Source organism: Engystomops pustulosus, chromosome 6, assembly GCF_040894005.1.
Source record: "Engystomops pustulosus chromosome 6, aEngPut4.maternal, whole genome shotgun sequence".
Taxonomy (NCBI): Eukaryota; Metazoa; Chordata; class Amphibia; order Anura; family Leptodactylidae; genus Engystomops; species Engystomops pustulosus.
In genome coordinates, this window is record NC_092416.1 from 29,685,876 (window position 1) to 29,709,402 (window position 23,527).

General features: G+C 45.6%; 2 protein-coding genes across 2 annotated transcripts; both read right to left on the bottom strand.

The window, feature by feature from the left end:
* Positions 1–1,202: 1,202 nt before the first annotated feature.
* Positions 1,203–10,699, bottom strand: LOC140065884 (uncharacterized). Its single transcript, XM_072113444.1, has 12 exons — positions 10,604–10,699; positions 5,230–5,261; positions 4,308–4,733; positions 3,726–3,764; positions 3,415–3,459; positions 3,082–3,201; positions 2,925–2,975; positions 2,670–2,726; positions 2,243–2,278; positions 1,999–2,150; positions 1,527–1,886; positions 1,203–1,421 (listed from the first exon to the last, which is right to left on the bottom strand). The coding sequence occupies exons 1-10, from the start codon at positions 10,697–10,699 to the stop codon at positions 2,102–2,104; spliced, it is 951 nt and encodes a 316-aa protein (XP_071969545.1). The 3' UTR covers positions 1,203–1,421; positions 1,527–1,886; positions 1,999–2,101.
* On the bottom strand, positions 9,946–13,928 carry LOC140065627 (uncharacterized). The gene is made up of 11 exons (XM_072113208.1): positions 13,872–13,928; positions 12,947–13,381; positions 12,368–12,406; positions 12,058–12,102; positions 11,703–11,846; positions 11,546–11,596; positions 11,291–11,347; positions 10,848–10,883; positions 10,604–10,755; positions 10,125–10,491; positions 9,946–10,019 (listed from the first exon to the last, which is right to left on the bottom strand). Exons 2-9 carry the CDS (start codon positions 13,378–13,380, stop codon positions 10,707–10,709), a joined length of 855 nt encoding a protein of 284 aa, XP_071969309.1. The 5' UTR covers position 13,381; positions 13,872–13,928; the 3' UTR covers positions 9,946–10,019; positions 10,125–10,491; positions 10,604–10,706.
* Positions 13,929–23,527: the final 9,599 nt, after the last annotated feature.

Consider the following 23,527-nt stretch of genomic DNA (forward strand, 5'->3'; position numbering starts at 1 on the left):
CTATAACCCAGCATCAGCATCGGTTTATGAGGGTTTGGTCCTGTCAGACTAATCTGATTGGCTTCTATGATGAGGTAAGTTCTAGTCTGGACCTTGGTGCGGCTGTGGATGTTGTGTATCTGTACTATTCCAAAGCATTTTATACAGTGCCGCATACTGGGTACATAAAATGAGGCTGCAAAGATCCGACAGGGTTAAATATGATTCTAGGTAAAGCTAGCGCCAATTAACGGCATGCACGGCCAAGGACCCGGAAGCAGGAGCGAGGGCTGGTGAGTAGCTGTGGCGCGGAGCTGTGGCACACAGAGGCGCACGGGTGAGCCTGACACTTGGGTTGAGGGACCACCCGAGACAGCCCATGACCAACCAAATTAGAATTACAGCACAATACGGTTACCAAATAAAACTACCATTAGACCCATATTCCAAAACAATAGTGATACAATTTCCAAATCTTTCTCTCCAAACAGCAACCCACAGCATAACGGCAAGAAACCAACATACTGATAATGAGCACAAGACTCTACACACAGAGCAGTATAACCTATAATTTCCCAAATAGACACTGGTATAACATTTGTTATGCCAAAATTCCGAAGATAGTAAGGGACCACCACCATAGCACCCCGACGTACGTTTCACCGTCGCTTCCTCTTTAGAATTTTGGTATAATGCACCCGGGTGGGTAATGTGACTGTTGACTGCCAAAATTGGTTACTTAGATTGTTGTATACTTGTGTATTGCCAAATGCTTGATATACCATCGCCACATCTCTGTTTTTGTGGATTTTAGTGTATGTTTTTAACTTGGTATTTATTTCATGGAAGTCGGTGCTATTGTGTATGATTTACTATTTATGACTATTTTGATCCTATATACTTATATTGGTATTAATAATGTCAGCAGAAATTGACCTTATAAACCACTACCGCTGTGTTGTCAAGCAGTTGAACACCTTCTAGATCGTTTTTTGTCTTTCATGACCTTATGTAACACAGCACAATTATCCCTCATCTCACTGTCCTGTAGGATTATTTATGTGACATAACACACCCAGATCTGCTACATAAGTCCCTGTTACACTTCAGGAGATCATGGATGTGATGCAGATACATCTTGTGGGGGCTCCATGACAGCGATGCAACTATAACCCTCAGTGGATGTTTTCAAATGTTGTTTAAAGGACTGAAAAACTCCTTCATTTTATTTTAGTGCTTTATTTCTTTTTAATTTATATAATGTAGTATAGTTATCAGTGAATGCAGTTAAGGATGACACATCTGTGCTCGGTCCAGGTCCAAGTCATCTCTCTATAGGAATAAGTCTGTTCATGTCTTCCTCCAGGATGGCAGGACCAGGGATTAGATACTTCTTCTCCATAGTTTCTAGATGGCAGCAGCAAATAAGGTACCGGAGGAATCTGCAGGAGACAAGACCAGGAGAAAGTGTTACTGAGGAGCCCTGATGTGGAGACCCTCTACCATCATCTTGAAGCTGCTTGGACTCTTCCAAGGAGAAGTCTTACCATGGATCACAGTGATGTCTCGGTGAGGGGGGCAGCGTCAGGTGGGCTTTGCAGAAGGCAGGGGACTTGTCTTTCTCCTGTATCCTAAGCTGGAAGTCTACTGCTGATGAGTGGAGCAGAACTTCTCCCCTCCTTCAGATCAATTCCAACATATCAGACGCAGAAGAAATTACATCCCAGGATCAGACTAACAGATGGTAAATGGCTCTATCCAATGGAAGACACAGAGGATACTCTTAGATCTATAAGGCCGGTGATAAATGATGCTGTTCATGTCTTCCTTCAGATGGCAGAACCAGGATAGTTCTACTCCATGTTGTCTGGATGGCAGGAAACGGAGAAACCCGCAGGAGACAAGACCTGGAGAAATTGTTACTGGTGAGTCGGCATGTGAAGACCCTCTACCATCATCCTTATGATGCTGGGAGTCTTCCTCCTGGGAAAGGAGCACCGTTACATGGAGAAGACTTACCATGGATCCCATTAATGTCTGGGTGAGGGTAGCAGAATCTGGAGATCTGTTACAGAAGGCAGTGCCAAGGGACTTGTCCTCTTCCTGTTTCTTCATGGTTCTTCTACTCTACCGTGTCTATGCTGATGCAACACAGGAGGAATCTGAGGAACCTGCAAGAGACAAGACCATGAGACATTGTACCATCATCTGAATTTCGCCTCAAAATAGAAGTAAAAAGAGTTTTGGAAAGTTGTGTATTTACCTTGAAGGTCTTCTCTCTCCCCTGCTGCTGCTTCTGCTGCAGAAAGATAATATTTCATTATTAATATGTCATTGCATAGGAACATTTAGTGGAGACCCTGGTGCTAGACCATGTACACCCTGTACCCTCCTGCACAAGAATAGCAATTTACACACAATATACATTTGCAAGACTCTTTAAAGTGGATTTCCCACCAAACAAGTTAGGGCCTAACTTGCAGATCGGTGGGGGTCTCAGTGAGGAGACCCCCACAGATCACGAAAATGAGGGGTCAGATGGGATCCCAGGTACCTCTGTCAGACCCCTCGTCGCACCCTGAGCATGACCGTTCTGCTCCATACATCTCTATGGAGATGACGGACATTGCCTATGTAGTGGATAGGGCCTAACTTGTTGGGAAAACCCCTTCAGGAGAAATATCACTTACCTCTTCTTGCTGCTGCTGTTCTGCAAACACTTTGGTCTCCACCACCTGCGTCTTGGCCTAAAGGAAAAAAATAAGTAGATAAACCATCTCCATAACATGGGTGGAGGACGTGTCCCAGGATGAGTCTAGGAGGTTCTATACATTGATATTGTTCTGGGTCATGTTCTGAGTGCCAGAGCTCAACACAGAAAACTATGTGACCCCTATGTGCACTCCAGTAATATACTTTCAGTCCTATTTCTTTTCTATACTTACAGGGGAGACTCCTCACTCGCCCCGGCCTCCATCACCTCCTGTCCTAAAGGTCTATAACAGAAAATAGAGAGAAGAATGTAGGATTATTGGTACTTAGTATATATACAGTATATAGTCTGTATATAATCATTTTATAATATCTGAGCTTTGCACTCACCTTCTTGGACTCACTTCCTCCACCTCTGCAACCACTTGCTCCTCCTCTTCCTGTGGAGTCTGCTCCTCCTCTTCCTGTGGAGTCTGCTCCTCCTCTTCCTGTGGAGTCTGCTCCTCCTCGCTATATGATACAAAACATAAATTATTTCTTTATTAATGAATGAGATTTTTCTTTAACCGCTTTTTGGTGCAGATTATGGATAAGAATTGTCTATAGTGGTTCTATATTCTTCCATATAACAGAATGGGATGAACCATAATAATCCACTGTGAGATGGTAACTGAAAAATACTGTTTATAGGATACAACAAAGTTTGTGAGATCGTAAACTTACATGGTATCAAGTGTAAATGGAGTCAATTTCATCACTGTTCTTATCCTAAAATACAAAACACAGCGCTGGTTACTGGAACTGCCCTGTACATGTCCCCCTTTATATCCCTTATATCCCCTTTATACCCCTTATGTCCCCCATATTCCCCATATACCCCACATGTCCACTATGTTGTAGCTAACATGACTATTTCCCAAAATAGAAATTTAGAAATTATAATAAATATCTATAATATTTATAATCTACCAACAGAATTAACCTCTTCATATAAGTTCAGAATCTTATACAGAATAGTAGTGTCATGTTATTACCGTACTGGCTGGTCAGACATGGCCACGCGCCTCCACCACCTGTTGGGGAATATGATGAGATACATGATATATACAGGAGATTCTCAGTCATTGACAAGATACAATGTAACATCACTATATATTCCCATATATACAACCAATCAGATCATGTACAAGACCATTGCTCCTCTATGTCATAGTTTATATGCTTGAAAAAAAGACACTTGTCCATCAAGTTCAACCAAGCAAGGAAAGGGACTGCATGAGGAAGGGATTTAGGGATTTATGTCCTGTGTTACCCTTGGAATAGATATTGGGGTCTTTCCTCTACTGTTGTTTTATGTATCATGGTGACGCTGGGGAATATGAAGGTCAGGAGATTATATGCTACATATTATAGATTGGACTTTCCTCTACACAATGGGGGAGATTTATAAAAAATAGAGGAAATTAAAGGTGAAGTTGTTACCCATAGCAACTGCTTCCATGTGTGTAAAGCTCATTGGAAAATGCAAATTGTGATGTGGTCTGTTATATAGAGTAGTGCTGCAACTGTATGTCCTATCCTAAGTAAATAATGAAATTAGTTATTGATTTACTTACATCGCCATCTCCTCCTCTTCTTCCTCCTTGCTGTTAATTTCCTCCTTCATCTCGGGCACTTCCTCCTCACTGATGTAAATCGCCTCCACTGCTGTCTCTTCCACCTCCTCCTCCTCATCTCCGATGTAACCCTCCTCTTCATTACTCTCCTCCTGCCTGATGTAAATCACCTCCACTTCAGTCTCTTCCACCTCCTCCTCTTCCTCTCCGATGTTACCCTCCTCTTCATCACTCTCTCCCTGGCTGATGTAAATCGCCTCCACTCCTGTCTCCTCCACTTCCTCCTCATCTCCGATGTAACCCTCTTCTTCATCACTCTCCTGCCTGATGTAAATCTCCTCCATCTCCTCCGCTCCGATGTTATTATACACCTCCATCACCAACTCCTCCACCTCTGCCTCCTCAATCGCCTCGTAGTCATCCATTCTGTAAGCAAAAAAAGATAATTAGTGCCCAGAATATCCTGTACGATCTCTACACATGGAGACATAATGGACATCATCAAATTGTACCCAATATCTCATCCTAAGATGTGATGACTTTAGGGTTCCCTCTATTTTTATATATGTGATCATCAAGACTCCATTATATAGCAACCATCTACAGCACCCATGAAAGGTTCATGAACCCACAAAAGGAACCAATGGAGACCCAAAATACAATTTATTATAAAATTACATTCAATACCCTTCCCTGCTATTGTCCCCAGTAATCAGTAATTTAAAGGGCTCTAGAGCAAAACTCTACAGGGGTTTTGCCACATCTAGTTCTTAATATGCATCTTGCAGCCACCACAAGGGGGCGCTCACTACATACAGATTTATACAGCTATTATTATATACAGAGGGACCTGCATACAGAGAGCTCCCCCTAGTGGTGGCTGCAGGAAGACATTGTACATTTACAGGAAAGATGAACTTACCGCAATCTCACTCTATATCTCACCGACACCAACTGTACAACAGAGGAAAAAGAAAGAAGTGGCCATTACTAAAGAGGAGGAGACATGATAGAAGAAAGGAGCTGAGGACACAGTGGACTTACCTCCAACGCCTACAACAAACCCTCAGAGGATTCTTAGTTCCGCAGCTCCTTATAAACCTGCGTGATGTCATATTGTAGGAGGGAGGAGCCAGCAGCACAACATTCCATGACATCATAAGCAGCAGAAGCTTTTCTATAATGATAAGGCAGCCAATCAAAAACCAGGATGATGTGTGGGGAGGAGCCAGCAGCACAACATTCTGTCACATTCTATTATCAATTAACTTTATTTACAGTGTTTTGTTTTACACCATATTATAGAAATAATGTCCCCGGCTGTTTTACTATTGAAAGAAAGAATTGTTCCGGGGATTGTACATAAAAGTCTTCGTACAATGGGAAGATGTGGAGGATTTTTATAGGGTTTATGTTATTTCTTCAATTTCCTTATAATAAATATAATAGAAAAGCTAAAAACTAGGAGAATAAAGTGATGATAAATGAAAGACATGGAACCAAAGAGCAGGTTATTGTAACAGAGACATAAAGAAGTAAAGGACATTTACTATGAGTTATTATCACTGACGTCTCCTCCATCATTACCTAAAGCATCAGGAGGAGGAATATCTGCTCAGTACTTTATATCTCACCTACTAAGCAGATATCAGTGTTGTACAATCTCTGATCAGATTCATCATTATACCAATTCCATAAACTACTTCTGCTACAATATTTCCAAGTAGGCAAAAACCTGTAACAGATCGTGTCCTAACTGGAGACACTGGTTACAATTTAGTTACAATCTATCACAGCGTTCCTAGTGGTGTGTATAACTATTAGTAAAGATTGTCTATTTAAAGGTATCTACCACTTGGTAAGGGGCTTTTTTTAACTAAAGGAATCTGCACCGTCACGTTTACAGTCGCCACATTTTGCACAGCCGCTCTCTGTGACTCAGGGAACGTCATAGACCAGATTTTGAGCTGAAATTTTCACCCTGCGCTTTCCAAAATCCACTTATTACCCACCATATGCAGGAGCCATTGTCTGCTGCTGCGGTAGTTGGAAGCTGTGCCGTGATTGGTTGCTGTTCTGCCACAGGACATTAATATGAGCTCTGAGCTGTGATTCGTTGCTGTTCTGCCACAGGTCATTAGTATGAGCTCTGAGCTGTGATTGGTTACTATAGGCAATGAGTATAAGATACTTATGTATGTGGTAAGATGGAGAGAGACAGAGAGACTGACCGTCTGTGACAGGGACTCAGACAGACTGCGACAGGGACTGACAGTCAGTGACAAATATAAATAATTTTATTTCTATTTTGTTATAGCTAAAAGCAGTTATTTACTATCCTGGGCAATACCAGGAGCTACATCTAGTAAAAATATATAGGGGCTCATTTACTAAGGGTCCGAATCGCGCATTTTCGTCGGGTTTTCCAAATATTTCCGATTTGTGCCGAATTGCCCCGGGATTTTGGCGCATGCGATCGGATTGTGGCACATCGGCGTCGGTTTTTATGAGACAGAAATCAAGGGGCATGGCCGCTGGAAAACCCGACAGATTCGGAAAAACCGCGGAATTTCAAAAAAAAGTTGTGCCACAAGAATAGCACTCACATACACCGGGACGAAGCAGGTGAACTCCGGCGGACTTCAGCGCAGCAGCGACACCTAGTGGATATCGGGGGCACGGACCTTAGTGAATCCCGTCAAGCTCCGAATCAACGTTGGACAACGCGCCGCGGGATCGCGAATGTACCGAGTAAGTAAATGAGCCCCATTATGTCTTGTCTCTTATTCAAACCTGAGGGAATGCATGTTTTTAGTGGAAAGATCCAAAATGTTTCTCTTTTGAGCAAACACCTTGTGTGATCCCTTCATTTTTTCGGCTTAAAGACCTTTTCAATGGCTTCTACTTCACAGGAGATACAGTTACCTGAATGTACGTAGCGGAAATGCTTTGAAATAATATACAATTGCGACAACCGGAAAAGGAACACAATGGAACGGCGTCTAAAACTGATTGCCACGTTCCATCAGTAATATTTCCCACATCATTCTGACCGGGAAGCCATCCAGGAATTTTCACAAGAGAGGTTGATCAAGGAGCAAGGAGATTAAACCGGCCGGTGATCATTTTTAGTCACACTAGGTCAGTGATGGTGAACCTATGGCACGCGTGTCAGTGCTGACACGCATAGCCATTTTCAGTGACACGCGGCCGCCGAGGAGTTAAGTTTAATCCTCAGGTGCAGGCTGAGAGACTGTTACAAACTGAGCTCCCAGCACTCCCCCCTCCTCAACCTCCTTCCCAAGCTGTGTCTCCAGTCAGCACAGGTATCATCCCGGGGCTCAGCACCAGGAGAGGTGACCTGGCCATCAACTCCAGACACTCCTCTGCAGCTCCTGATAGTAGTGGTGGGGGGAGGGTGGCAGCACAGACAGAGGCTACATCAATGCTGCCTCGTGTGATGTCCCAGCAGCTGCCACCTCTACACTGACCATCTCCACAGCAGGGACCAGTGAGGAAAACCACTCTCATCATACAGTGAGTAATGTCAGTATAACTCTGCCACCTCTACACTGACCATCTCCACATTAGGGATGAGGGAGGACAACCTGCCACTTACATCATACAGTGAGTAAGGTCAGTGCACTGTATGATGAAAGACAGTCATCGCCAGACATTGCGATTATTTCGCTCCTCATGAAGGAGATGCGGACAGCGGCGCCTGCGCCCTCGCTATAACCTGTGAACTTTCATAACTGAAAGTTTGCATGTTACTAAGCATTTCCACACCTGTCTGATTGTAACCGATCTATTACAATGTGCGATTTGCACATAGTAATAGATGATGTGGAAAATCCCCATATACTGCCATACTGTAATATGTCAGTACATGGTAGGATCAATCAGACAACCTAGGGTTAAAGTACCCTAGAAGTTTAATAATTATACATATTTGTTATTTAAACTATAAATATCGCAAGATTATGTTTTTTTTTGTCAAGGTGACACACCACCTGAGTTATGCTCGGTTTTTTGGCGAATTTTGACACACCAAGCTCAAAAGGTTGCCCAACACTGCACTCCTCCCCGTGGAAATTTGTTATGTATGGCACAGGGCAGCGGACCATACTTACATAGGTCCCCGCTACCGGAGACAGCAGATCTCCAGCGGGAACTGCAGACCACGCGGCACGAACAACTTCTGCCGCGTGGTCTGCAGTTTCCGCTGGAGATCTGCTGTCTCCGGTAGCGGGGACCTATGTAAGTATTGTCCGCTGCCCTCCTCCACCTCCCCCTCACCTTCCCCACTCACCTTCCCCGCGTCGCCGCGTCTCTTCTCGGCGTCGCGTCCCGTCGGGTCTCCGCTCCGCCCCCGGACCTCCGCCACGCCCCCGACCCGCGCCTTATAGTCCGATGCGCCTTATATATGGAATTATTACATATATAAGGCGCATCGGACTAATGCGCCTTATATTCCGGTGCACCTAATGGCCCGGAAAATACGGTAGATTGTTGTATACTTGTGTATTGTGAAATGCTTGTTATACATTGAATACTGGAGACCATCGCCACATCTCTGTTTTTGTGGATTTTAATGTTTGTTTTTAACTTGGTATTTTTTGATTGCCATATCTTGTGTAAATAAAGTTTGTACAATTATTTCATTGAAGTCGGTGGTATTGTGTATGATTTACTATTTATGACTATTTTGATCTTATATACTTATATGGGCATTAATAATGTCAGCAGATATTGACCTTATAAACCACTACCGCTATGTTGTCAAGCAGTTGAACACCTTCTGGATCGTTTTGTCTTTCATGACCTTGTGTGATGGAATCATCCATAAAATCAACTTTGAAGTGAGATGTAAATTGGTTGTATTAATTCACCTCAATAAATGCTGCTGACCTTTCTAATAAGCAATTGTTATTAACTCTGTTAGTGATTGTCCCTTATGTAACACAGCACAATTATCCCTCCTCTCACTGTCCTGTAGGATTATTTATGTGACATAACACACCCAGATCTGCTACATAAGTCACTGTTAGGCTATATTCACACTACCGTTGCCCGCCTGTACCGTACCGTAGCGGACAACGGCAGTGTACGGGGAGAGGAGGAGGAGGTGAGCGCAGCTCACCCCCGCCCCTCTCCATAGGAAGTTATGGCGCACGGTGCCGTACTACGGACAAAGATAGGACATGTCCTATCTTTTTCCGGGGTACGGAGCGGTACGGTGCCGCACGTGTGCTGCACCCTACCGCTCCCGTAGGGCGCCGTGCGCCCATTGCCGTCTATGGGGGACGTATATCGGCCGTATATACGTCGGCCGTATATACGTCCCCCATACGGCAGTGTGAATGTAGCCTAACACTTTAGATCATGGATGTGATGCAGATACATCTTGTGGGGGGCTCCATGACAGCGATGCAACTATGACCCTCAGTGGACGTTTTCAAATGTTGTTTAAAGGACTGAAAAACTCCTTCATTTTATTTTAGTGCTTTATTTTTTTTAAATTTATATAATGTGGTATAGTTATCAGTGAATGCAGTTAAGGATGACACATCTGTGCTCGGTCCAGGTCCAAGTCATCTCTCTATAGGAATATGTCTGTTCATGCCTTCCTCCAGGATGGCAGGACCAGGCATCAGAAACTTCTTCTCCATAGTTTCTAAATGGCAGCAGCAAAGAAGGAACCGGAGGAATCTGCAGGAGACAAGACCAGGAGAAAGTGTTACTGGTGGACCCTGATGTGGAGACCCTCTACCATCATCTTGAAGCTGTTTGGACTCTTCCAAGGAGAAGTCTTACCATGGATCACAGTGATGTCTCGGTGAGGGGGGCAGCGTCAGGTGGGCTTTGCAGAAGGCAGGGGACTTGTCTTTCTCCTGTATCCTAAGCTGGAAGTCTACTGCTGATGAGTGGAGCAAAACTTCTCTCCTCTTTCAGATCAATTCCAACATATCAGACGCAGAAGAAATTACATCCCAGGATCAGACTAACAGATGGTAAATGGTTCTATCCAATGGAAGACACAGAGGATACTCTTAGATCTATAAGGCCGGTGATAAATGATGCTGTTCATGTCTTCCTTCAGGATGGCAGAACCAGGGATCTGATAGTTCTACTCCATCTTGTCTGGATGTCAGGAAACGGAGAAACCCGCAGGAGACAAGACCTGGAGAAATTGTTCCTGGTGAGTCCGCATGTGAAGACCCTCTACCAGCATCCTTATGATGCTGGGAGTCTTCCACCTGGGAAAAGAGCACCATTACATGGAGAAGACTTACCATGGATCCCATTAATGTCTGGGTGGGGGTAGCAACATCTGGAGATCTGTTACAGAAGGCAGTGCCAAGGGACTTGTCCTCCTCCTGTTTCTTCATGGTTCTTCTACTCTACCGTGTCTATGCTGATGCAACACAGGAGGAATCTGAGGAACCTGCAAGAGACAAGACCATGAGACATTGTACCATCATCTGAATATCGCCTCAAAATAGAAGTAAAAAGAGTTTTGGAAAGTTGTGTATTTACCTTGAAGGTCTTCTCTCTCCCCTGCTGCTGCTTCTGCTGCAGAAAGATAATATTTCATTATTAATATGTCATTGCATAGGAACATTTAGGGGAGACCCTGGTGCTAGACCATGTACACCCGGTACCCTCCTGCACAAGAATAGCAATTTACACACAATATACATTTGCAAGACTCTTTAAAGTGGTTTTCCCACCAAACAACTTAGGGCCTAACTTGCAGATCGGTGGGGGTCTCAGTGAGGAGACCCCCACAGATCACGAAAATGAGGGGTCAGATGGGGTTCCAGGTACCTCTGTCAGACCCCTCGTCGCACCCTGAGATTGATGGAGCAGAGGGATGTGCATGACCATTCTGTCCCATACATCTCTATGGAGCTGACGGACATTGTAGTGGATAGGGCCTAACTTGTTGGGAAAACCCCTTCAGGAGAAATATCACTTACCGCTTCTTGCTGCTGCTGTTCTGCAAACACTTTGGTCTCCACCACCTGCGTCTTGGCCTAAAGGAAAAAAATAAGTAGATAAACCATCTCCATAACATGGGTGGAGGACGTGTCCCAGGATCAGTCTAGGAGGTTCTATACATTGATATTGTTCTGGGTCATGTTCTGAGTGCCAGAGCTCAACACAGAAAAGTATGTGACCCCTATGTGCACTCCAGCAATATACTTTCAGTCCTATTTCTTTTCTATACTTACAGGGGAGACTCCTCACTCGCCCCGGCCTCCATCACCTCCTGTCCTAAAGGTCTATAACAGAAAATAGAGAGAAGAATGTAGGATTATTGGTACTTAGTATATATACAGTATATAGTCTGTATGTAATCATTTTATAATATCTGAGCTTTGCACTCACCTTCTTGGACTCACTTCCTCCACCTCTGCAACCACTTGCTCCTCCTCTTCCTGTGGAGTCTGCTCCTCCTCTTCCTGTGGAGTCTGCTCCTCCTCTTCCTGTGGAGTCTGCTCCTCCTCTTCCTGTGGAGTCTGCTCCTCCTCGCTATATGATACAAAACATAAATTATTTCTTTATTAATGAATCAGATTTTTCTTTAACCACTTTTTGGTGCAGATTATGGATAAGAATTGTCTATAGTGGTTCTATATTCTTCCATATAACAGAATGGGATGAACCATAATAATCCACTGTGAGATGGTAACTGAAAAATACTGTTTAGGATACAACAAAGTTTGTGAGATCGTAAACTTACATGGTATCAAGTGTAAATGGAGTCAATTTCATCACTGTTCTTATCCTAAAATACAAAACACAGCGCTGGTTACTGGAACTGCCCTGTACATGTCCCCCATTTACCCCTTATATCCCCTTTATACCCCTTATGTCCCCCATATTCCCCATATACCCCACATGTCCACTATGTTGTAGCTAACATGACTAGTTCCCAAAATAGAAATTTAGAAATTATAATAAATATCTATAATATTTATAATCTACCAACAGAATTAACCTCTTCATATAAGTTCAGAATGTTATACAGAATAGTAGTGTCATGTAATTACCGTACTGGCTGGTCAGACATGGCCACGCGCCTCCACCACCTGTTGGGGAATATGATGAGATACATGATATATACAGGAGATTCTCAGTCATAGACACGATACAATGTAACATCACTATATATTCCCATAGATACAACCAATCAGATCATGTACAAGACCATTGCTCCTCTATGTCATAGTTTATATGGTTGAAAAAGACACTTGTCCATCAAGTTCAACCAAGCAAGGGAAGGGACTGCATGAGGAAGGGATTTAGGGATTTATGTCCTGTGTTACACTGGGATAGATATTGGGGTCTTTCCTCTACTGTTGTTTTATGTATCATGGTGACGCTGGGGAATATGAAGGTCAGGAAATTATATGCTGCATATTATAGATAGGACTTTCCTCTACACAATGGGGGAGATTTATAAAAATTAGAGGAAATTAAAGGTGAAGTTGTTACCCATAGCAACTGCTTTCATGTGTGTAAAGCTCATTGGAAAATGCAAATTGTGATGTGGTCTGTTATATAGAGAAGTGCTGCAACTATATGTCCTATCCTAAGTAAATAATGAAATTATTGACAGATTTACTTACATCGCCATCTCCTCCTCCTCTTCCTCCTTGCTGTTAATTTCCTCCTTCATCTCGGGCACTTCCTCCTCACTGATGTAAATCGCCTCCACTCCTGTCTCTTCCACCTCCTCCTCCTCATCTCCGATGTAACCCTCCTCTTCATCACTCTCCTCCTGCCTGATGTAAATCACCTCCACTTCAGTCTCTTCCACCTCCTCCTCTTCCTCTCCGATGTTACCCTCCTCTTCATCACTCTCTCCCTGGCTGATGTAAATCGCCTCCACTCCTGTCTCCTCCACCTCCTCCTCCTCCTCATCACCGATGTAACCCTCCTCTTCATCACTCTCCTCCTGCCTGATGTAAATCTCCTCCATCTCCTCCGCTCCGATGTTATTATACACCTCCATCACCAACTCCTCCACCTCTGCCTCCTCAATCGCCTCGTAGTCATCCATTCTGTAAGCAAAAAAAGATAATTAGTGCCCAGAATATCCTGTACGATCTCTACACATGGAGACATAATAGACATCATCAACTACTATGCACATCCTAAGATGTGAATACTTTAGGGTTCCCTCTGTTTTTATATATGTGATCATCAAGACTCCATTATATAGCAACCATCTACAGCACCCATGAAAGGTTCATGAACCCAGAAAAGGTACCAATGGAGACCCAAAATACAATTTATTATAAAACTACATTCAATACCCTTCCCTGCTATTGTCCACAGTTATCAGTAATTTAAAGGGCTCTAGAGCAAAACTCTAGAGGGGTTTTGCCACATCTAGTTCTTAATATGCATCTTGCAGCCACCACAAGGGGGCGCTCACTACATACAGATTTATACAGCTATTATTATATACAGAGGGACCTGCATACAGAGAGCTCCCCCTAGTGGTGGCTGCAGGAAGACATTGTACATTTACAGGAAAGATGAACTTACCGCAATCTCACTCTATAACTCTCCAGCACCAACTCTACAACAGAGAAAAAAGAAAGAAGTGGCCATTACTAAAGAGGAGGAGACATGATAGAAGAAAATGAAGGACAAAACAGGAGCTGAGGACACAGTGGACTTACCTCCAACACCTACAACAAACCCTCAAAGGATTCTTAGTTCCGCAGCTCCTTATATATCCGTGTGATGTCATATTGTAGGAGGGAGGAGCCAGCAGCACAACATTCCATGACATCATAAGCAGCAGAAGCTTTTCTATAATGATAAGGCAGCCAATCAAAAACCAGGATGATGTGAGGGGAGGAGCCATCAGCACCACATACTGTCACATTCTATTATCAATAAACTTTATTTACAGTGTTTTGTTTTACACATTATAGAAATAATATCCCCGGCTGTTTTACTATTGTAATAACAACAGAAAGAATTGTTCCTGGGGATTGTATATAAAAGTCTTCGTACAATGGGAAGATGTGGAGGATTTTTATAGGGTTTATGTTATTCCTTCTGTTATTTCTTCATTTTCCTTATAATAAATATAATAGAAAAGCTAAAAACTAGGAGAATAAACTGACGATAAATGAAAGACATGGAAACAAAGAGCAGGTTATTGTAACAGAGACATAGAGAAGTAAAGGACATTTACTATGAGTTATTATCACTGACGTCTCCTCCATCATTACCTAAAGTGACAGCACAAAGGGGGAGAATAAATATCTGCTCAGTACTTTATATCTCACCTACTAAGCAGATGTCAGTGTTGTACAATCTCTGACCGGATTCATCATTATACCAATTCTATAAACTACTTCTGCTACAATATTTCCAAGGAGGCAAAAACCTGTAACAGATCGTGTCCTAACTGGAGACACTGGTTACAATTTAGTTACAACCTATCACAACATTATATGTATAGAACTACTCCTAGTGGTGTATATAACTATTAGTAAAGATTGTCTATTTTTTTCCAAAATCCACTTATTACCCACCATATGCAGGAGCCATTGTCTGCTGCTGCTGCTGCTGTGGTAGTTGGAAGCTGAGCCGTGATTGGTTGCTGTTCTGCCACAGGTAATTAGTATGAGCTCTGAGCTGTGATTGGTTACTAAAGGCAATGAGTATAAGATACTTATGTATGTGGTAAGATGGAGAGAGATGGAGAGACTGACTGTCTGTGACAGGGACTGAGACAGACTGTGACAGGGGCTCAGACAGACTGCGACAGGGACTGACAGTCAGTGACAGATATAAATAATTTTATTTCTATTTTGTTATAGCTAGGAGCAGTTATTTACTATCCCGGGCAATGGCAGGAGCTACAGCTAGTAAAAATATATAGGGGCTCATTTACTAAGGGTCCGAATCGCGCATTTTTGTCGGGTTTTCCAAATATTTCCGATTTGTGCCGAATTGCCATGGGATTTTGGCGCATGCACATCAGCGGCGGTTTATACGAGATAGATATCAAGGGGCGTGGCCGTTGGAAAACCCGACGGATTCGGAAAAACACAAAAAAAAATGAGTGTCGCAGGAATAGCACTCACATACACCGGGACGAAGCAGGTGAACTCCGGCGGACTTCAGCGCAGCAGCGACACCTAGTGGATATCGGGGGCACGAACCTTAGTGAATCCCGGCAAGCTCCGAATCAACATCGGACAACGCGCCGTGGGATCGCGAATGGACCGAGTAAGTAAATGAGCCCCAATAATGTCTTGTCTCTTATTCAAACCTGAGGGAATGCATGTTTTTAGTAGAAAGATCCAAAATTTTTCTCTTTTCAGCAAACACCTTGTGTGATCCCTTCATTTTTTTGGCTTAAAGACCTTTTCAATGGCTACTACTTCACAGGAGATACAGTTACCTGAATGTACGTAGAAATAATATACAATTGCAACAATTGACTTGCTTCTCCAAAGGAACACAATGGAACGGCGTCTAAAACTGATTGCCACGTTCCATCAGTAATATTTCCCACATCATTCATCCATTCTGACCGGGAAGCCATCCAGGAATTTTCACAAGAGAGGTTGAACATGGAGCAAGGAGATTAAACCGGCCGGTGATCATTTTTAGCCACACTAGGTCCTGAAATAGCTCTTCTACATGTGTATTGAAAGCCAAAATAAACCAGGGACATTACTCATAGATCCAGGTATCGTGACTGTGATAATCTTCTTAGGATTTGTTATCCATAGTCTCCATCCTTATAAAATCAACTTTTAAATTTATGCTAATGACCCTGAGGGTTAGGGTTTCTGGCTTTCCAGGCTGTTACACTGGATCACCTTTCCCCTTAAGATCTATGAGTAAGTGCCCCGGGTTTATCATGCTTGATATTAAACATAAGAATCTCATCTGCCTGATTCGGGCTTCAGCTGCAGATAAAGGTCCAGTTCCAGCCTATGGGGGATATTTATCAAACGCTGGGGCTCGTGCGCCAGCGTATGATCGCCCCGCCGCTGCAAATTCGCAGCCCGATACATCAAGAGGCTTCTGCCTCTTGATGTATCGGGCTGCCAGCAGCACAGCATTTAACCTACGCCACCCCTGCCTGGCGTAGAAAAAGACGCAACCGACGACTTTTCACGTATGAAAAGTTGCCGGCAAAACTTATCAGCCAAAATTTACCACTAAAATGAAGTACAACATGTGGGGAAAAAACTATCTCAGAATCACTTTGATAAGTAACAGTGTTCAAAAGTTATAACTAGAGATGAGCGAACATACTCGTCCGAGCTTGATGCTCGTTCGAGCATTAGCGTACTCGAAACTGCTCGTTGCTCGGCCGAATACTTCGCCCGCTCGAGAAAATGGCAGCTCCCTCCGTTTTGCTTCTTGGCGGCCAGAAACATAGCCAATCACAAGGCAGGAGACTCTGCACTCCACCCAGCATGACGTGGTACCCTTACACGTCGATAGCAGTGGTTGGCTGGCCAGATCAGGTGACCCTGGGATAGACTAGCCGCTGCCCGCGCTGCTCGGATCATTCTGTGTCTGGATGCCGCTAGGGAGAGAGCTGCTGCTGGTCAGGGAAAGCGTTAGGCTGTTCTATTAGAATAGTGTTAGGCAGGAGTGATTCTACAAGAACCCAACAGCCCTTCTTAGGGCTACAATAACGTTATACATTTTTTTTTTATTTGCTTGTGGCTGGGCTTGCTGGCACTAGTAGTGCAGCTAGTACCATATTGTGAGGAATTAGCAGGGGGACTTGCTACCGTTGTGTTTAGCTCTTAGTGACACACATATCCACCTCAAACACCGAAGTGGGACAATTTATTAGGGGTTTGAGTAGAATTAGGCAGAGTCTGCTGATTTATTTTTTTTTACCTTTATTTCTTTTTATAGCTCAAACTCATCTTGCAAAGCAGTGTGCTCTCATTGTAGGCTACAAAATAGCCATAAGAGAACCCCAACGGCTTACTTAGGCCTACAATAGCGTTATATTTTCCTTTTTTTGGTTTGCTTGTGGCTGGGCTTGCTGGCATTAGTAGTGCAGCTAGTACCATATTGTGAGGAATTTGCTGGGAGACCTGCGACCGTTGTGTTTAGCTTTTAGTGACACGCATATCCACCTCAAACACCGAAGTGGGACAATTTATTAGGGGTTTGATTAGAATTAGGCAGAGTCTGCTGATTTATTTTTTTTTACCTTTATTTCATTTTATAGCTCAAAGTCATCAGGCACAGCACAAAATCCAGTTGTGTGCTGTCAGTGTAGGTTAGAAACTAGCCATAGCAATAGGATAGCATCGTTTTGTTAAAAAAAAAAAAATTAAAAGTTTACACTTTAATTTGGACAATGTTTAATCCGAGGGCTAGGGGTAGAGGACGAGGGCGTGGACGTGGCCGTCCAACTACTGCAGGGGTCAGAGGCCGTGGTCCTGGGCGGGGTGAGACACCACCTGCTGATGAGGGAGCAGGGGAACGCCGCAGAGCTACACTCCCTAGGTTCATCATGTCTCAAGTTACTGGGACTCGTGGTAGAGCACTGTTGAGGCCAGAACAGTGCGAAGAGGTGATGTCGTGGATTGCGGACAATGCTTCTAGCCATTTGTCCACCAGTCAGTCTTCCACGCAGTCCACCCATGTCACCGAAATCAGCACTCCTCCGGCTCCTCCACCTCAGCCTCCTTCCCCCCAGTCTGCCCCCTCCCAGCAAAATTTGGCATTTGAACCGGCATACTCTGAGGAACTGTTTTCTGGACCCTTCCCACAGTCACAAACCACTTGTCCGGTTGCTGCTGAGCAATTTTCCGATGCCCAGGTTTTCCACCAGTCGCAGTCTGTGGGTGATGATGACATTATTGACGTAGTGGAAGAAGTGTGTAAAGAGGTGTCGGACGATGAGGAGACACGGTTGTCAGACAGTGGTGAAGTTGTTGTCAGGGCAGGAAGTCCGAGGGGGGAGCAGACTGAGGGATCGGAGGATGATGAGGTGACAGACCCAAGCTGGGTTGATAGGCCGGGTGAACACAGTGCTTCTGAGACAGAGGCGAGTCCTATAGCAGAACAGGTTGGAAGAGGCAGTGGTGGGGCCAGACGGAGAGGCAGGGCCAGAGCTGGTGCATCAGCGCCAAATGTTGCCCGTAGTCAAGCTCCCGTGGCGAGGGCTAGATTTTCAGAAGTCTGGAGTTTCTTTAAAGAAACACCGGATGACCGACGGACTGTGGTGTGCAACCTTTGCCAAACCAGGATCAGCAGGGGTTCCACCACTACTAGCTTAACTACCACCAGTATGCGCAGGCATATGAATGCTAAACACCCCACTCAATGGCACCAAGCCCGTTCACCTCCGGCCGGGCACACCACTGCTCCTTCCCCTGTGTCATCTGCTAGTCAGCCCCCTGCCCAGGACCACGGCCCAACACCTCCCGTGCGAAAACCCCATCTTCGTCTCCACGATCCTCCACAGCATCCACCAGCGTTCAGCTCTCCATACCCCAGACGCTGGAGCGCAAAAAGAAGTATAGTGCAACCCACCCACACGCCCAAGCCCTCAACGTCCACATCTCCAAGTTGCTTAGCCTGGAGATGCTGCCCTATAGGCTGGTAGAGACCGAGGCCTTTCGAAACCTCATGGCGGCGGCCGCCCCTCGGTATTCGGTCCCCAGCCGCCACTACTTTTCCCGATGTGCTGTCCCAGCCCTGCACAAGCACGTGTCAGAGAACATCATCCGTGCCCTGACCAACGCCGTTTCTGACAAGGTCCACCTGACCACGGACACGTGGACGAGTGCTGCCGGGCAGGGCCACTATATATCGCTGACGGCACATTGGGTTAACTTGGTGGAGGCTGGGAACGAGTCTGACCCTGGGGCTGCTCATATACTGCCAACGCCGAGGATTGCGGGGCCTACCACGGTCCAGGTCTCAAAGGCCTACTATGCCTCCTCCTCCTCCCACCCCTCCTCCACCTCCTCCTCCTCCGAATTACCATCCGTGGGCATGGCGCCATCAGTCGGTAGCTCTAGGCACAGCAGCAGTGCCATTGCTAAGCGACAGCAGGCGGTGCTCAAACTGCTGAGCCTAGGCGATAAAAGGCACACCGCCCAAGAGCTATTACAGGGCATCACAGCGCAGACTGATCTGTGGCTGGCACCGCTGAACCTGAAGCCAGGCATGGTTGTGTGTGACAACGGCCGTAACCTGGTGGCGGCTCTGCAACTCGGCAGACTGACACATGTGCCATGCCTGGCCCATGTGTTAAATCTCATAGTTCAGCGTTTCCTCAAGACATACCCCAATCTGTCTGATTTGCTCACAAAGGTGCGCCGCATCTGTGCGCATTTCAGGAAATCCAGCACAGATGCTGCCACTCTCAGGGCAGCGCAGCGCCGCCTCCAACTGCCCGCTCACCGACTGTTGTGCGACGTGCCCACGAGGTGGAATTCAACACTGACCATGTTATCCAGAGTTTACCAGCAGCGCAGAGCGATTGTAGACTGCCAGATGTCAACTTCCACCAGAACTGGTAGTCAGGTCAGTCAGCTTCCTCAAGTCTACAATGAGGAGTGGACGTGGATGTCTGATATCTGTCAGGTGCTGAGTAACTTTGAGGAGTCAACACAGATGGTCAGTGGCGATGCCGCCATCATCAGCCTCACCATCCCGCTGCTTGGCCTGTTGAAAAACTCTCTGGTCAGCATGAAGTCGGAAGTTTTGCGCTCGTCACAAAAGAGGGGGGAAGAAGATTCCCTTGTTGATAGCCAAAGCACCCTTAGGTCTGTTTCTCAGCGCATATCGGAGGAGGTGGAGGAGGATGAGGAGGAAGAGGAGGAGAATGTTGGCGAGACAGAAGAGGGGACCATTGTTCAGTCCTTCACTGTTCAGCGTGTATGGGCAGAAGAAGAGGAGTTGGAGGAGGAGGAAATGGGCAGTCAGGCCAGTGAGGGGAGTGAATTCTTGCGCGTTGGGACTCTGGCGCATATGGCAGATTTCATGCTAGGCTGCCTATCCCGTGACCCTCGCGTTCAAAGAATTTATTCCAGCACCGATTACTGGGTATTCACTCTCCTGGACCCACGGTACAAGCAAAATCTTTCCACTCTCATCCCTGGAGAGGAAAGGAGTGTGAGAATGCATGAATACCAGCAGGCCCTGGTGCACAAGCTGAAACAGTATTTCCCTTCTGACAGCGCTAGCGGCAGAGGGCGTACTTCTGCGGGACAAGTAGCGAGGGAGAGTAGGCGAGCAGGCAGCTTGTCCAGCACTGGCAGGGGTACGCTTTACAAGGCCTTTGCCAGTTTTATGTCACCCCAGCAAGACACTGTCACCTGTCCCCAGTCTCGGCAGAGTAGGGCTGATCTTTACAGAAAGATGGTGAGGGAGTACGTAGCTGACCATACCATCGTCCTAAATGATCACACAGCTCCCTACAACTACTGGGTTTCAAAGCTGGACATGTGGCATGAACTGGCGCTGTACGCCTTGGAGGTTCTTGCCTGCCCTGCCGCTAGCGTGTTGTCCGAGCGGGTTTTCAGTGCAGCTGGTGGCATCATCACCGATAAGCGTACACGCCTGTCGACTGACAGCGCTGACAGGCTGACGCTTATCAAAACGAATAAAGCCTGGATTTCTCTGGATTTTCATTCTCCACCAGGTGAAAGAAGCTCAACCTGAATAATGTATGCACTCCTCCTCCTCATTGTCCTCCTTCTCCTCCTCTTTGTACACTAAAGCATAGGAAACTGGCTATTTTTTTCCAGGGCCAACTGGCTCTAGCTATAGTACTCTATGTATTTAATTTTTCTGCAGGACCACCTACCCGGTCCTCTGTTTTAAGCAATTTTTGGGAGTGCCACATACAGGCACTCAATCTATTTAATTTTTCTGGAGGACCACCTACCTGCTCCTCTGGTTTGAAAACTTTTTTGGACTGCCACATACAGGCACTAGCCAAATTAAATTGTCTCCATAGCAGCCTCCACATGTCGTCTTTTTAGCTGGCTCCACACGTTGTCTCCATTGCTACCTCCCCACGTCATCGCCATAGCTGCCTCCAAAAGTCGTCCATATAGCTGCCTCCATACATTGTCTCCTTATCAAACGAACTGTGTCAGGCAGAATTTTGGGTTGTTTTCATGGATTCCACATCAAACTTGTTAACTTTGTCGCCACCCTGCTGTGTAATCCACAAAATATACTGGCAAACTTTTATCATTTACCGATATTATTTCAGCGCTTCTTGCGCATCTGTTTACATTCCCCTCACCCGCCATATCCCAAACTTATATGAACGCTACTACACTTGATCTTATACAAAAGGTTCTTAGAAGTGCTGTTTGGGGAGTAGCCTAGAGACAGGGGCTTGGATTGGCGAAAGCTCGCCTGGCAGCGGAGCGCCAGCTCCATCCCAAGATCCTCCGAATTACCATCCGTGGGCATGGCGCCATCAGTCGGTAGCTCTAGGCACAGCAGCAGTGCCGTCGCTAAGCGATAGCAGGCGGTGCTCAAACTGCTGAGCCTAGGCGATAAAAGGCACACCGCCCAAGAGCTATTACAGGGCATCACGGCGCAGACCGATCTGTGGCTGGCACCGCTGAACCTGAAGCCAGGCATGGTTGTGTGTGACAACGGCCGTAACCTGGTGGCGGCTCTGCAACTCGGCAGACTGACACATGTGCCATGCCTGGCCCATGTGTTAAATCTCATAGTTCAGCGTTTCCTCAAGCCATATCCCAAACTTATAAGAACGCTACTACACTTGATCTTATACAAAAGGTTCTTAGAAGTGCTGTTTGGGGAGTAGCCTAGAGACAGGGGCTTGGATTGGCGAAAGCTCGCCTGGCAGCGGAGCGCCAGCTCCATCCCAAGATCCAACTAACATAGTTTTAACTGCAGCACCTTTAAACTACTACTAGTTCACTGCCTCCATACATGGTCCCCTTATCAAACGAGCTGTGTCAGGCAGAATTTTGGGTTGTTTTCATGGATTCCACATCAAACTTGTTAACCTTGTCGCCACCCTGCTGTGTAATCCACAAAATATACTGGCAAACTTTTATCATTTACCGATATTATTTCAGCGCTTCTTGCGCATCTGTTTACATTCCCCTCACCCGCCATATCCCAAACTTATAAGAACGCTACTACACTTGATCTTACACAAAAGGTTCTTAGAAGTGCTGTTTGGGGAGTAGCCTAGAGACAGGGGCTTGGATTGGCGAAAGCTCGCCTGGCAGCGGAGCGCCAGCTCCATCCCAAGATCCAACTAACATAGTTTTAACTGCAGCACCTTTAATCTACTACTAGTTCACTGCCTCCATACATGGTCCCCTTATCAAACGAGCTGTGTCAGGCAGAATTTTCAGGTGTTTCACCAGATACATAGTGGAACTCGGCCCATCTGTCGCCGCCATGCTGGAGAGCTGAAGTTGCAATCATAGCAGCACAATATGGATGCCCCATACTGTCGCTCTTAATCATGGAACCATTTCCGTAAAAACAATTAAAAATAGAACCACTATGCTATTCCATTATTCCTAGGTGAAATATTCAAACGACCCGGCCTGCTTTGAAAATTATAATTTTTTCAAGGTAAACGCTTCTGGCCCCCATGCCCATTTTGGGTGGGGAGGAGCCGAGAGACAGGGGCTTGGACAGGCAAAAGCTCGCCTGGCAGCGGACCGCCAGCGCCATCCCAAGATTAGGCAGCCTCAGAGGCATCCATGCATGCTGCCCCTGCTGTTTCCTGTCCATTTCGCCTCCACGATCCTCCACAGCGTCCACCAATGTCTCCATGTGCAACTTTCAACTGTCTATACCCCAGACGCTGGAGCACGAGAGGATATACAGCACATCATCCCCCTATCAAACGAGCTGTGTCAGGCAGAATTTTCAGGTGTTTCACCAGATACATAGTGGAACTCGGCCCATCTGTCACCATGCTGGAGACCTGAAGTTTCAATCATAGAAGCAATATGGATGCCCCAGTAGTCACTCTTAATCATGGAAGTCGTCTCCCTGGCTGCCTCCCCATGTCGTCCCTTTATCAAAAGAGCTGTGTCAGGCTAATTTTTCGGGTGTTTCACCAGATACGTTATGGAACTTGGTCACTATGTCGCCACCATGCTGTGTTATCGACTAAATATACCGTCAACCTTTTGTTCACATAGGAAATCATTTCAGCGCTTCTTGCT